This window comes from Hemitrygon akajei, chromosome 19 (assembly GCF_048418815.1).
Source record: "Hemitrygon akajei chromosome 19, sHemAka1.3, whole genome shotgun sequence".
Taxonomy (NCBI): Eukaryota; Metazoa; Chordata; class Chondrichthyes; order Myliobatiformes; family Dasyatidae; genus Hemitrygon; species Hemitrygon akajei.
In genome coordinates this window covers 19,282,181-19,296,154 of record NC_133142.1, presented here as the reverse complement: position 1 = coordinate 19,296,154, position 13,974 = coordinate 19,282,181, and the positions used below count along the sequence as shown (strand labels likewise).

The 13,974-nt window shown below is 43.7% G+C and overlaps 1 protein-coding gene across 1 annotated transcript in view; it reads left to right on the top strand.

Annotated features, from left to right (window-relative positions):
* The first annotated feature begins 1,592 nt into the window (after positions 1-1,592).
* The window catches only part of card19 (caspase recruitment domain family, member 19), a 28,927-nt gene continuing 16,545 nt past the window's right edge, over positions 1,593-13,974 (top strand). Inside the window, exons 1-2 of the mRNA XM_073072190.1 lie at positions 1,593-1,910; positions 9,631-9,767. Of these exons, the coding sequence (XP_072928291.1) occupies positions 1,904-1,910; positions 9,631-9,767 (144 nt within the window). The 5' untranslated portion in view covers positions 1,593-1,903. The remainder of the gene's footprint in view (positions 1,911-9,630; positions 9,768-13,974) is intronic.

The following is a 13,974-nucleotide window of genomic DNA, read 5'->3' as shown; positions in this document are numbered from 1 at the left end:
GGGCTTTAAAGGAAGTAGTGAACCTAACTAAAGGAAAACAAAATTGGACATAAGAATTAATTTTACTCAACAATAGACACAAAATACTGGGTGAGCTCAACAAATCAGGCAGCATCTGTGGAGGGCAATAAACAATTGACTTTTTGGGCTGTCTGAAAAGGAAGGGGGCAGAAGCCAAAATAAGGAGGAAGTGAGGGAAGGAGTGCAAGCTGGCAAGTGATAGGTCAGACCAGATGAGGGGAGAAACGGGTGTGCAGGGAAGTGGGGGGAATGAAGCTAAGGTGGGATAGGAGGATGAAGGGATGAAGAACAAATCTGATGGGGAGGAGAGTGGACCTTGGAAGAAAGGGAAGGAAGAGAGGAACCAGAGGGACGTCATGGGCAGGTAAGAGGGTAACCAGAATGGGGAATAGAAAAGGAGAAGAGGGAGCAGGGAGAGATTACCAGAAGTTGTAAGTTGATTTTACTGCAGCACTGAGGAATGAATTCCATGAACTCTGTGTTAACCTTAAAGCACTACAACAGATGGCTATTTGGTTCTAATGAATTTGTTAGAGCAACGAAGCTAATAATGACATTGTTCTTGTAGCTGAGCTTCTGGGGTGCCCAAAAGAGAACTCTGCAATTTACAAAGTCCGTAAAGGAATATTCACGTTAAATGCATCAGCACCTTTGAGATACTGTGATCTTTTTCTGCCACACTTCAGCATTGATGTGGATCATATCTTTAGACATTGAACATCATGAAATCAAATTTAAGAAAGCCTCACTGCCTTCAGTGTAATACATCCTCCTACATCTGACATACCTCAGTTGCAGCAGAAAATCATGATGTATAACCATTCCCTCTCCAACATGACAGGCAGGCCAGCTGCCCATTTCTTCAAAAACAAAGCCCGAGGTAAATCTTTGTCAAAACTTGAGAAGAATGAAGAAGTTTATTTTGAATTCTAAGAATTGTTAACAGCTTAGTTACAGATTAGTTTTATTTCATCAGTGCGGGTAAAGATAATCCAAAGAGACATTTAAAACATCTGAAAACAATGAACAATTAGATCTTGTAGGACCAATAAACCTGCAACAGCTGGAGTTGGATTTTAACCCAGAAACCAACAGAATGACTCCAAAGTCTAAATCACTAACCACTGCTGAAGTGTGAAGGTACAATTTACTTTTTTAAGGGGCAACATATAAAAAGAGCTTTATGTTCACTACTTGGGGACAAATAGAGAGTGGTTTCAAATTAAGGAAACTGAACTTTGGTTCTTTTCCTATTGTCCTGGGGAGTAAACAAAGACTGCAGAAAACTCGTGAATTAAACATTTTTTGTGACTTTATTCCGCTTATTATAACAAAACAACTTTTATTGTAAAGTAGCCCCTTTCAGAGGCCCGCCTAACGACATTAAGATCAGAAAGCTTCCAAAACATCTGGCTGACATACACCTTAAGAATTTATATCGTGTACTAGTTGCAAGGTACGCGCTATAGGACCAAGCAAGTGGAAGAAATGATATGACATCGCCCTTGTTTTTGTCCTTTTGCACGGCTTGGTTTGTGGTCTAAGTGGCCTGATCCCTGGGATCAGAGAATAACTGTTGGAGGCCCGCATAGAAAACGTTTTTCCACCAGGTCGGCCTCTAGTGGTTCAGTACTTCAAATACAACGCACATTCTCTCTTCCCTGTGACACACTCATCCACCAGTTTTTAAACAAGTTTTTGTGTTTTTTTTGGAAATCTGATCTCCCCACTCGCACACGGGAGTCTGCCCGCTGCGATCCATGGCCGTCGGGCAGGGTCGTGTTTGCTTGCCGAGGCTGTAAGCCGACACCGTGAGGCGGGGCTGCTCCTCGCCAAGAGCAAAGGAAACGCGGAAGTCGGGAGCGGCCGAGCAAGCAGCGCCATGGCAGGTCAGTGCTGGCCCCGGGCACCCGGTCTCCCGGTCTCCGGTGAAGGCTGGAGCTTGCCCTCCCCTCGAGTGACCGTCTCACACGTTACAGTCACGAACAGCGAGCGACTCTTCCCCCCGCTGCGCCTCGCTTCTTTCTCGCGGACTGCCGGGAGAGGGGCGAAGGAAGGGCAAGGACATGAGGGAGGCGAGGAGGAGGGTGGTTGAGGTGGCTCGACCCCACCACCTTCAACACTACTGCTCGTTCCCCATCCTTACTTCCCAATTCCAACCCCGCCCGTCGCTGACTCTTCCGCGCTTTCGCCCCCAGCGTCCCGTTTAACCTTGACACCGGACAGCCCCGTCATTACCGCTCGAGTTGCAACACTAGTCTACTGTTTCCTTTGCGTTAAACCTCAGAGCAGCTGGCTCGGGCTTCAGACTAAACTTCTGGCGTACTGCAAAGGCTAATAGTCCGCCCCACCCAGTTCCACACACGCTCTCAAGCCACACCGGCAAACAAACGGCAACTGGCGGAGAGCCGAATCGTGTAGACATCCCAACCGCATAATGACGTTAAGGAACATTTCCGAACAATCGTGTAACGTGAGTGGGCATGTGAACGGAGACAAAAGCAGCTGGAGATTGCTGACCCTCCACGTAAAATTAATTCATTCCTTAGACAACTAATTGGTAGTTTCAGTAATGTGTACAAAGGCAAGGAGGAAAGCATTGCGGTTGTAAACTAGTGTGGAGAACTTGTAAAGAGAGTAATTTATGCTCCTGCAGCGTTGCCATTTCCACACATTGGGCTAGGAGTACCAATCAGTTTTTCACCAGAAATTGGTTTCAACCCATTTAGCAATAATTTGAAATAATAACAGAAGATGCAAAAAAAAACACTCAGGTAGCATCTGTGGAAAGGGAGGAAGCAATAATTTAAACTGCATATAAAATCTTTTACAAACACTAGAAAGTCTGCACAGGCTGGAAAAGCAAAGCAACACACACAAAATGCTGGAGAGACTCAGCAGGTCAGGCAGCGTCTATGGAAAAGACCCTTCTTCTGAACTGAGTAGGAAGGGGGGGGGAGAGATGCCAGAATAAAAAGGTGTAGGGGGGGTTGAAGAGGTTTGAAGGTGATAGGTGAAGTCACGTGGATCAGAAAGATCAAGTGCTGGACAAGAAAGAACCAGAGAGGGGAGTGGACTGCAGGAGGAAGAGGAGGAGGAGGAGGGGACCCGGGGGAAATATTAGGCAGGAGAGAAGTAAAAGGTCAGAGTGTGGAATAGAGAGGGGGAGATTTGTGCACTGGATGGAGAAATCGATATTCATACTAGCAGATTGGAGGGTACCCAGATCAAGTAGAACCTGTTACACGTTGGATGGTAAATGGAAGTAGGGAGCAGTCTGAGTTCAAATTAACAGATTAAAAAACACCTGAGAGAAATGATAGTGGAATCTGCTGAACCAGACTATGTGAGGCATTCCTTATTGCCACTTTTTCCAATTCCAAAAATGTTACAATGCCATTTGTTGGAATAGACCTCTGAAGATGCATGGAAGTTAATGGTTGGCTGCCAGTAACTAGTGGTCTTCCCTTAACGTCATCATGCCATTGATGGAAGTGTCCCTTAACGTCATCATGCCATTGATGGAAGTGTCCCTTAACGTCATCATACCATTGATGGAAGTGTCCCTTAACGTCATCATGCCATTGATGGAAGTGCCCCTTAATGTCATCATGCCATTGATGGAAGTGTCCCTTAATGTCATTACGGACTCGAGCAGTGCTTGATGGTCAAAGAGATGCGGGAAACGGAACGACCAAGCTGGGTTCCCTTTTCCAACAATTTGGAGAGGTAATCAATGCTTGCATGTCACTCAAAACTCTGGCAGATTTAAAGTACTGATCATATCCTTGAGCACAGAGAGCAACCAGCTGATCTCTTGGGTATTGCAGTGGAAGTTTGGACTTTTGATGTGATGGCTGAGGATTACAGTGTACAAACGGACATCAGGGGTCTCACAACAGTACAGTGATCTGTCCTCCCAACACACTACCAGAATTACTGAAGCATGCTTCCAGAGGATGTCTGCTGCTCCACAGAGCATAAATCTGAGAACATTATCTCTCACACTGCCAGCTTTCCAATGGCCTTGTTGCTCAGGAAATATGTGATGTCCATAGCTGAATCATCCTGCACATTCATGCGGCACTGCATGGGAGCAATGGGGCAGTCAAAGTTGCATGGAAGAAGGGTCCTTAAGAGATTACAGAAGGCTGAAGCATTTAACATGGGAATGAGAACTGTGTCAATTGACCAATAGCAGGGGCCTGGGGTCTGTTGAAGATCATGAGCTGAACTGCAAACCCTTGCTGAATATGCTCAGCTACAGTTTGACATGTAAAGTGGAAGGTAGCCGGGGAAGTTAAGTAGGGGAGGAAGTGTAAAGAGAAATTAAATGTATTGGGTTTTTAATTGAGTCTCACCCAGTTGAAGAATATCCGAAACATACACTTTGATACCTTGTTAAGCTCGTGTTCTAAATATAACTTAAACCTGATACTCAAACTGCTCCTCATTGAGGGAGAGGCCAAGGAAGGGATATATTGAGAAATGTAGAGATAAGGGGAGAGAGTGTTGGGAGAAAACACTAAGAAAGACATAGGAAGGGCTTGCAGAATCAGCGATATATCACCATAGCAGTAAATCTTTTTGGCCACTTTTTCCTCTGTTGGAATACTAACTCGATGCCCATGTCCCTCAGCTTGGTAGGCATCTTGGAATCAGAGCTGTGTAGGTGTGATAGCACTTGTCTGCCTGTTGCCAATGCAACGGATAAAACAAATGACCTTATTGGTCTGTTTTTAAAATGTTTTTGTGCATTTTATAAACAAGCTAGGTAACACACAGGTGCAATGAGAACAGGCTGCAGTTATCTTTGAGTATTGAGGATTATTTAAAATGGATCCTACATACATGTACTTTTCCCCCTGTACAGATTTTGCAATTAAGTTGCAAGCTTCTGGCCAACACTAATGATATATAAATAAATGGGGATTTATAGGAGCTAAATTGAGAGCTTGCAATTTAATCTGTTGTATTTACTTTAATTGGAACTCACCATTCTTTGCTGCAGTCCTATCCATTTTTGGAGTAGCTTTCAACCTGATTGTTTGATCCGAAGTACAAATTTACAAATTGGCTGAAAACTATTCCACTGGATTTTAAATTGATCAACAAAAAAAAGGTAATCTGTGTACAGCAGTGAGCCACAATACACCATTTATTATAGCTCCATGATTCCAGGTTCTTTTATGAGAGCAGTGTTTGGAGGAGTGTACCTGATTTTACCTTTAGTGAGAAACTTCTGCACAAACAGCCGTTTGTCATGGGTGAGCATAAGACATGGATTTCCTTTGGCCGTATATTTTGGGCGTAAAAACAGATTCCAGTTCAGACCTTAGCTTCCTGGACACGACACAGTTCCAGTCAGGAGAGGAAAGCTGAGCCCGTACATCCTCTAACTCCAAAGCATTGCTTTCAATGAATACATTCCTCCAGCCCTGCCTTGTTGATTTAAATTTATTTTGCCCAGGGTTGTCTAATGTGATTTTTTTTTTACAATTTTGCTGCTCACTGTATTAAACAACACCGTAAGTAGAGAGGATAAGCCCCCACTACCTATAAAGTACTCCAAATAGTATGCATCTTGAACAGCCTCTGACAACCAAGTCCAACTTGTGGCCTCAACGTGTGGCTTAGCTACTAGGCCCGGCGGAACTGTTCCTGCCAACAAGGGGCAAAGGCAGACCACTGGTGCCTCAAAACCAGTTGCTTCGGGCAGGTGGGGCTCATCAGCCTTGGACGGCAGCCCGCCTCGGAGAAGGAAAACGCTGATTTTAAACCTCCGCTGCCTTGCAACCATACCCACCCATGGGAAAGGCTTCGGGAGTAAACCCCGAGGAAGAAATCTGGAGCCGGGGTCCCTAAGGCAGTTTGATGTTGTTTACAACTTCACTCTGGCAACCTCTGTGACGACACTGGTGCCAAGCTGTATAGCTGTATCGGCGCTTGCCTTTCCCTGGGACTACATCAGGGGGAACCCGCTGCGTGGGCAACAGCCGGTTCTTCAAATCTTTCCGCCCAGCCTTGTGCCTTGGAGAGGACACAGTCCACCAGAGGCGCAAACCCATGATGCCCAGGTATCGATGGCTGCCTACTACTAAGTAGAGAGTAACACTTTCCACTCTTAGTAGCAAGTAAGTTGTTCTAGTATGAGATTTGTTGTTATTCAGATCTCTTTTTTTACATTAACTTTTTAGCATTCAATACTTATCCCTGATTGCCCCTGAGAAGACTGTTGCCCTGAACCGCTGCAGTCTTGCTTGTCGGAATTAGGCCCTCTTGCAGTGAGGGAAAAGTGATGTATTTCCAGGTTAGAATGGCCGGAGACTCGGAGGGGCACCTACAGGTGTCAGTGTTGGCGTGCACCTTCTTCCATATTCCTTTCGGTGGTGGGCTTCATGGGTTGGGAGGTGGTGTTGGAGTAGCCCTTGTGACTAACTGCAGGACTTTGAGTAGATGATACACGTTGCACCAGAGATGGAATTAATGTATAAAATGGTGGCTGGGATGTTGGTCAGGATGCCATCTAGTTTTCTAAGTATTGTGGAGGTCCAGGCAGGTGGAGTGTAACACATGATGCTAACTTTATTTTTATTACACGTGGCAAGGTTTTGGGCTGTCAGGAGGTGAGCAAATCGCTGTAGGCTACTCTGCCTCCCCCCCCCCCCCCCCCCCGCCCCGGTCTTTGTTGCAACAATATTTACCTGACAGATCCAGCTGAGTTTCTGGTCGGTGGTGATGACCAGGATGTTAATGGTGGGGTCTCGGTGACGCCTTTAATGGTATGGGTAGATAGTTGGTTTCTCTCTTGTCAGAGTTGGTCAATGCGTAGGGTTTGTGTGGCATGAATGTAACCTACCCCTTAATAGTCCACACCTGAGCATTGTGGTGGTTGTAGTACAGGTAAGCATAGACTGCTTAAATTTCTGAGCAAGTAAGAGAACAACTGAACTTTATGCAACTTATAGCTGCATTTGATTTTTAACTCGTGACCCTTTTTATGGAAAATTGTGATATTTTCCAAAAAAAACTTATCAGAGAAATGCAGGAATTGTTCCGGAAACTAGATCAATTGTGTTTAGCTAAGACACAGTGGTCATATAGGGTCTTTAAGGCATGAAAGAGTATGGATAGTGCCCACCATCTCCAGCTAATCAGTGTTCTTGTGAAAGTGTCTGTGTCGGCAGAAGGTGAGCTTAGCCAGAGTTAGTCACTGCCTGAAACGCTGCTGGCATTTAGGGTAGCAGTGACGGTCCTCCATTGCTGCCTTTGGCCATTTGGCAGTGTTCAGGGCTTCTCGGTTTTCACTACTGTCGGTCATGCAAATCACAGGTGGAGGCTCAGGAATACTGTCGCACGCAGACATAAGATTTTTCATTGCTGTTTCCACAACTGTTTTTTTTTCTGACCGGTCAGGGTTGTTAGCCCTGAGCTGAATCCCCGAACCTGGAAGACTGGTGGATCACTGACCTCTACCCTTTGACCTGCTTGGCAAGGGTGGCCCTACCAAGAGTGGAAGCACAAGGCCCCGATTCCAGCCAACATAGCTCTCAGGGTCATTGAGGCACGCCAGCCTCTAGACCCTAGGGCAAAGTTGTGGAACTCCTGGAGGAAATGGGGCTTAGCCATGTCTTTCTGTTATTCATCCTTCCCACGAACTCTCTATTCCCTGGCTAGTAATGGTCAGTGGGTCTAAAATCTTACCCATCAACACAAGCAAAGCTGCAGCTGCTCAGAGAAACAGTCTCCATCATCTTCTCAGGAGTTATTAAGGATGAGTAATGAACGCTGGCCAGCAGGAACTGAATATTGAAAAATTAATTAAAAAAAAGAGATCTGAATAACAGTGGAATGTGCTACTCTCTACTTACAATGTTGCCTAATGCAGCTAGACAAGCCTACCTTCTGCAGACACAGCCATTTCCACATGGGCTTTCACAAGCATAGCAGATATTGCCTAGCTACAGATAGCGGGCATTATCTTTCACCGATTAAAGAGCATTTTGGACCTCTGTGTATTAGCTAAATACAATTGATCTAGCTTGCAGGACAATTCCTGCATCTTTCTAATGAGGGAAAAGAGTAGACATGAGGAGGAAGTTCAATGACTAAGGAGGGTGGGGTCACTGCCTAAAAGAAAGGGTAGGACATTGAAGGAGCAAATGAATTTCTTCACTCAAAGCCTAATAAATCTGTACAGTTCTCTCTGCATGAGAGATTGAAGGCTCATTAATGCATTCAGAGCAGAGATCAATACTTTTCAGACATTAAAAGAACTGTGCGATTTAGGAATAGGGTGGGAAAATGGTATTTGAAGTAGTAAATTAGCTGTGATCTTGATGAAAGGCAGAATGACCTTAAGGGGCTAGATGCATACTCCTGCTCCTCTTTCTTAGGTTGTTTTTTTTTAATATATAAATCGTCTTTGCAGTTCTGCAATTCAGAGTGAGTTATTTGCATTTAGTTTTTCTGAGGTCACCTTGCTGTAATTCCGCATGGGTCCTGGGATAAATTTATTTGTCTGTAGAAAGAACACTTGAGTTCAGAATGGTGAAATGAATACCATTTATATTTGGACCTAAGGGATCAGTTAAATGAAACTGTGAAAGCAAATCCTTTGGAAGACAGTGTGGATACAAAATGCACCTCTACTTGTTTTGAGGTTTCACTCTGTTAAATGGTACGACAGGAATTCTCACTCAGGGTATGGTGGATAACTGAAAACCACCTGAGGTTAGATGAGCAACCAGCCGAGTGAAGCTCCCTGAAGCCCTCGAAATGAAACCTAGATCACTGCTGTCTTGCTTCTGTGTTTCAACCACCTTCAGACATCAGCTGTCGGTGCCAACCAAGTAAATCACGAAGAATGTAGCGGCTTTCCTCATCAGTCAACATTCAGCCATTGGTTTTGCCACACACGAAAATGCCGCAGGAACTCAGCAGGTCAGGCAGCATCCGGGGATTCTAACTGTGCTTGTTGGTCAATGTACCTAAAAACTATACAACCTTCCGGAAATGAGTGTACATGGACCGGTGGGCAAAGACAGCCTGGAACATGAGAAAATCCAAAGCAACACACACAAAATGCCGGAGGAACTCAGCAGGCCAGGCAGCATCTATAGAGAAGAGTAAACAGTCGACATTTCGAGCTGAGACCCTTCATTGGGACTGGGATGATAACTTGGGATGATTTCAAAATCACTAGAAGTTGTAGTTTTAATATAGTCAAATGTCAATACATGTTTGCCCCTGTTTTTGTTTTTTTTTCTCTTCTATACTTGGCTTTAAATGTGATACAGGTTGGTTTTCACTTTCTAGAAGCTCCTGTTTTATTGTAAACTAGGTTATCCTGAGTTGTTTCCATTCATTTTGTCCATCTGGACTAAAGGGTTAACACTGAGATGGTGACAGTTTAGATAGTGATCTACCACAGGTCACACTGGTATGCAGAACACTGAAGTTATGTCACATTTGCCACTAAACATCCTGCTCTTGCCTTCCAACTGCCGGTATCTAAACTCTGAACTATTTATCGACAACGTGATAAACTTGACTCTATTTGTTCACTGATGTTGTGCAGCTAAATGCCGAGGTTGTGGTATTTTATAGACTACTGTAGCCGGTTGGACAAAGATAAAGAGTTTCTAACAAGTGAGGGTACGCTGAGCGAGAAGCTGCTGGACAGAATTGTTCTTCACCTGTTCAGAATCTATCCACAAATTCTGAATAATACTGAGGCTGAAATGGTAAGAAAACTGCCCTTTAAACTCACCATGTGCTAGAACTTCCAGATTTATGAACGATTTTGTTGTCTTATGAATAACTGCCTACTGTGATTTTGGTAATTTTCTTTGACAGTGCAATTGTAGGCATGGCAGGTATGCACAGGTTTGCAAAGATGTTCAGTCCTTACTTTTCCATGATTCTCATGTGTTTGGGACAGCAATACAAGGAGGAAAGAGTTATGGTGAATCAGTCTGTTTTCATGTCTTTCAGTATCTTTAAAACAGCACAGAGGTGAGGGTGATGGCATATGAAGGGGGAAGCATCAGCAATGGTAGCACAGAGTGTTACACTCTAGCTAATATCACCTGCAAGATATACTTACATTGGCTACTCTGTATGTCCACCAGAATTTTATTGATTGATTGATTGATTGAGATACAGTGAGGAATAGGCCCTTCTGGCCCTTCATGTTGCACTGCCCAGCAATCCCCCAATTCATAGAACCATAGAACACTACAGCACAGTACAGGCCCTTCAGCCCTCCATGTTGTGCTGACCCATATAATCCTTAAAAAAAGTACTCAACCCACACTACCCCATAACCCTCCATTTTTCTTTCATCCATGTGCCTGTCCAAGAGGCTCTTAAATACCCCTAATGTTTTAGCCTCCATCACCATCCCTGGCAAGTCATTCCAGGCACTCACAACCCTCTGTGTAAAAAAACTTACCCCTGATGTCTCCCCTAAACTTCCCTCCCTTAATTTTGTACATATGCCCTCTGGTGTTTGCTATTGGTGCCCTGGGAAACAGGTACTGACTATCCACCCTATCTATGCCTCTCATAATCTTGTAGACCTCTATCAAGTCCCCTCTCATTCTTCTACGTTCCAAAGAGAAAAGTCCCAGCTCTGCTAACCTTGCTTCATATGACTTGTTCTCCAAACCAGGCAACATCCTGGTAAATCTCCTCTGCACCCTCTCCATAGCTTCCACATCCTTCCTATAATGAGGTGACCAGAATTGAACACAATACTCTTAAGTGCGGTCTCACCAGAGATTTGTAGAGTTGCAACATGACCTCGCTACTCTTGAACTCAATCCCCCTGTTAATGAAGCCTAACATCCCATAGGCCTTCTTAACTACCCTATCAACCTGTGCAGCAACTTTGAGGGATGTATGGATTTGAACCCCAAGGTCCCTTTGTTCATCCACACTCTTAGGTAACTGACCATTAATCCTGTACTCTGTCTTCTGGTTTGTCCTTCCAAAATGCATCACCTCACACTTGTCCGGATTGAACTCCATCTTCCATTTTTCTGCCCAACTCTGCATCTTGTCTATATCCTCTTGTAACCTTCAACAACCTACAGCTCTGTCCACAACTCCTCCAGTCTTCGTGTCATCGGCAAACTTACTCACCCGTCCTTCTGCCTCTACATCCAGGTCATTTATAACAATCACAAATAGCAGGGGTCCCAGGACAGATCCCTGTGGCACTCCACTAGTCACCGACCTCCATAACTACCCTCTGCTTTCTTCCTTTAAGCCAATTTTTTATTCAATTTTTCAATCCCTAGTCTAATCGTGGGACACTTTACAATGACAATTTAACATACGAACTGGTACATGTTTGGACCATGGCAGGAAACCAGAGCTCCCAGAGGAAACCCACGTGGACATAGGGTCACAGGGAGAATGTACAGACTCCTCACAGGCAGCGCCAGGAGTTGATTCTGTGTTGCTGGTACTGTAAAGCACTACACTACCATGCTATCACACTATGCTACTGTGCAAATCTTAGCTTTGTACCTAATTCTCTTTTAATTGTTGTTAGTTTATGTATCATTAACTCCTAGCAGTGAAATTTTAAAAATAATACTCATTCTAATAAGCTTAAGTGGAGGAATTATAGAGTTCAACTGTCCCTTTTATTCCTCAGGGTTATCATTGAGACCGTATCCACTTGGTACTGATTCGTAGTCATTAAAAGCATTATTCATGATTTATAAAATATGTTGCAATCATTCATAGCCAAAGAATCATCTCTAATGATTTTTCTTCCCTTTACTGCATTATTGCCTCAGGGGGTCCCACAGGAAGTATTTTCAATTTCTTCCTGTTTTCCATTTACATCCTGCTTAGTTCAGAGTCATTCTCTAACACAGCACCAGTTTCCTCAGGTATCTTCAAAGTTCAAAGAATATTTATCGTCAAAGTATCTACTTTATACAAGCTTGAGATTCATCTCCTCGCAGGCAGTCACTGTTACGAACCCCGTAACTGGGTCACTTACCAGCAAAGATAGAGAGGTCCGTTGAAGTCTGATGGTACTATTTTTAACAGTATTTATTAGTAAAAATACACACAAATACTATCAATGCAAATATACAGATAATATACGTCGTCAATACTAAATCTAAAAGTGCAGGTATAATAATAATCAATAAGAAATAAGCTCTATCGTTGTCTAGGGGATAATGTATTGTCCGATGGAAATATAAAGTTCACTCAGTTCATGCAGGCTGCAGCCTTTGGGGACCACTGGGTTTGCAATGGTTGGAGAGAGAGAGAGCGATTTGGAGAAAAACTTGCCTGCTTTTCCTTTTATGATTTCGATCCGTCGGAGTCTCGTTGGTGTGGCCGTTCACTTGTGGCCTTTCCTTTAGCTAAGCCGTTCTTCTGTTGTAAGCCCACCCATCCCAGGCAAGGGAAGGACGCACACGAGCCCCCACCGGCTGTCGCTATTAAACGCTGTCATGGGATTTCTAGCGTTTCTCCTGGTGCGTCTGAAGGGGTTGTTCCCCAGACCCTCTTTTATCCTTACTCACGGGGTCTCAGATGTCAATCAGGTTGGGATGATGCAATCCCTCAACCAGCCCACTCTGGTCGTCCCCTGAGGGGCTTCAATGAATAGTACAGTACTCAATACACAATTCCGTCTCCAAGAGACAATGGCCGTTATCAGTGGCTTTGTTTCGCTGAGGCCAGGACACATTCCAAACCTTGTGGATTCTCTCTCATTTCCTGGGTCCCAGACCCGAATTAATAGCGATCTTGCGACTCTCAAAAAGGAGGGGGCCGACTTTGTACCCTTCGGCCCCTCAGAGTTGCGGCACGTTCGTAACAGTCACAAACCAAAGAAACACAATAGAACCCATTTAAAAAAAAAACCCGCACTGCAAAGACTGTCAAACACCCAATGTATAAAAATGAAAGAACAAATCGTGCAAACAATAACAAGGTAAAGAAATAAACACACACACATCTTGCTGACGTGCTGCGCAATGTCTGTCCATACAAGGTGACTCCCTCTTTCTGATATCTGTCTGAAGCCTGATTCAAACCCTGTTGAGTAAAGCTTTGGCACCATTGCTTAAACTGTCTATTGACTTTACCGTCATGTTACCTTCGAAGCCCTCATCCATTGCTCTAACGCTTCTTCACTGTTCCAACACTCCTGCCTTGGTCTTTTTATTTTCTATGAACAGTGTCATTGTAAATTCTCTGTCGGTGTTTTAATCTGCCTTATTTCAACCATCTATGTGTACTTGCTGATCTACTGTAGCTTCAACTAAACGATATCTTGCTTAAAAAATTCCTTATATTTTAGTTTCTCCTTTCTCTCTCTTTCTGTAACCTGCCCCAATACGTGCCTCACATCTCTGCATTCCTCTAATTTTAGCCTCCACTTTTTCACTTTTCCACTTTTCTCGGGCTCTCTTTGTGAACGTCAGTTCAGAACGCTATTTGCGTTTATTGTTTGCATGGTTTGCTTTTTTCTCTCTCTGCACATTGGGTGTTCAACTGTCTTTTTAAAAATGGGTTCTTTTGGGTTTCTTTGTTTCTTATCTGCTCATTTGAAGACGGATCTCAAGGTTGTACAATGTATACATACTTTGATAATAAATGAACTTTGAATTTTGAACTTTATATAGGCCATATAATTCAAGAACTTCCTCCCAAGACTTTCAACCTCTCCAACTACTATTTTCTCTTATAAAATTCTCCTAAAAGCTGTAATATGGTATGTTATCATATTTTGTTTGATAAAATTCCTGTGAATACAATTTTTTGCTTTGAAAGCTTTTGATCTCTATGATCCCCCATGTAGAGTTTATTTCTGATTACTTAATTCATTATGTTTGTTTTTAAATGTCAGCCTTGTTCTTGAAAATCCCTCAGTAAACATCTGGCCAAGAAATTAATTGGAGAGTGACAGGTGAT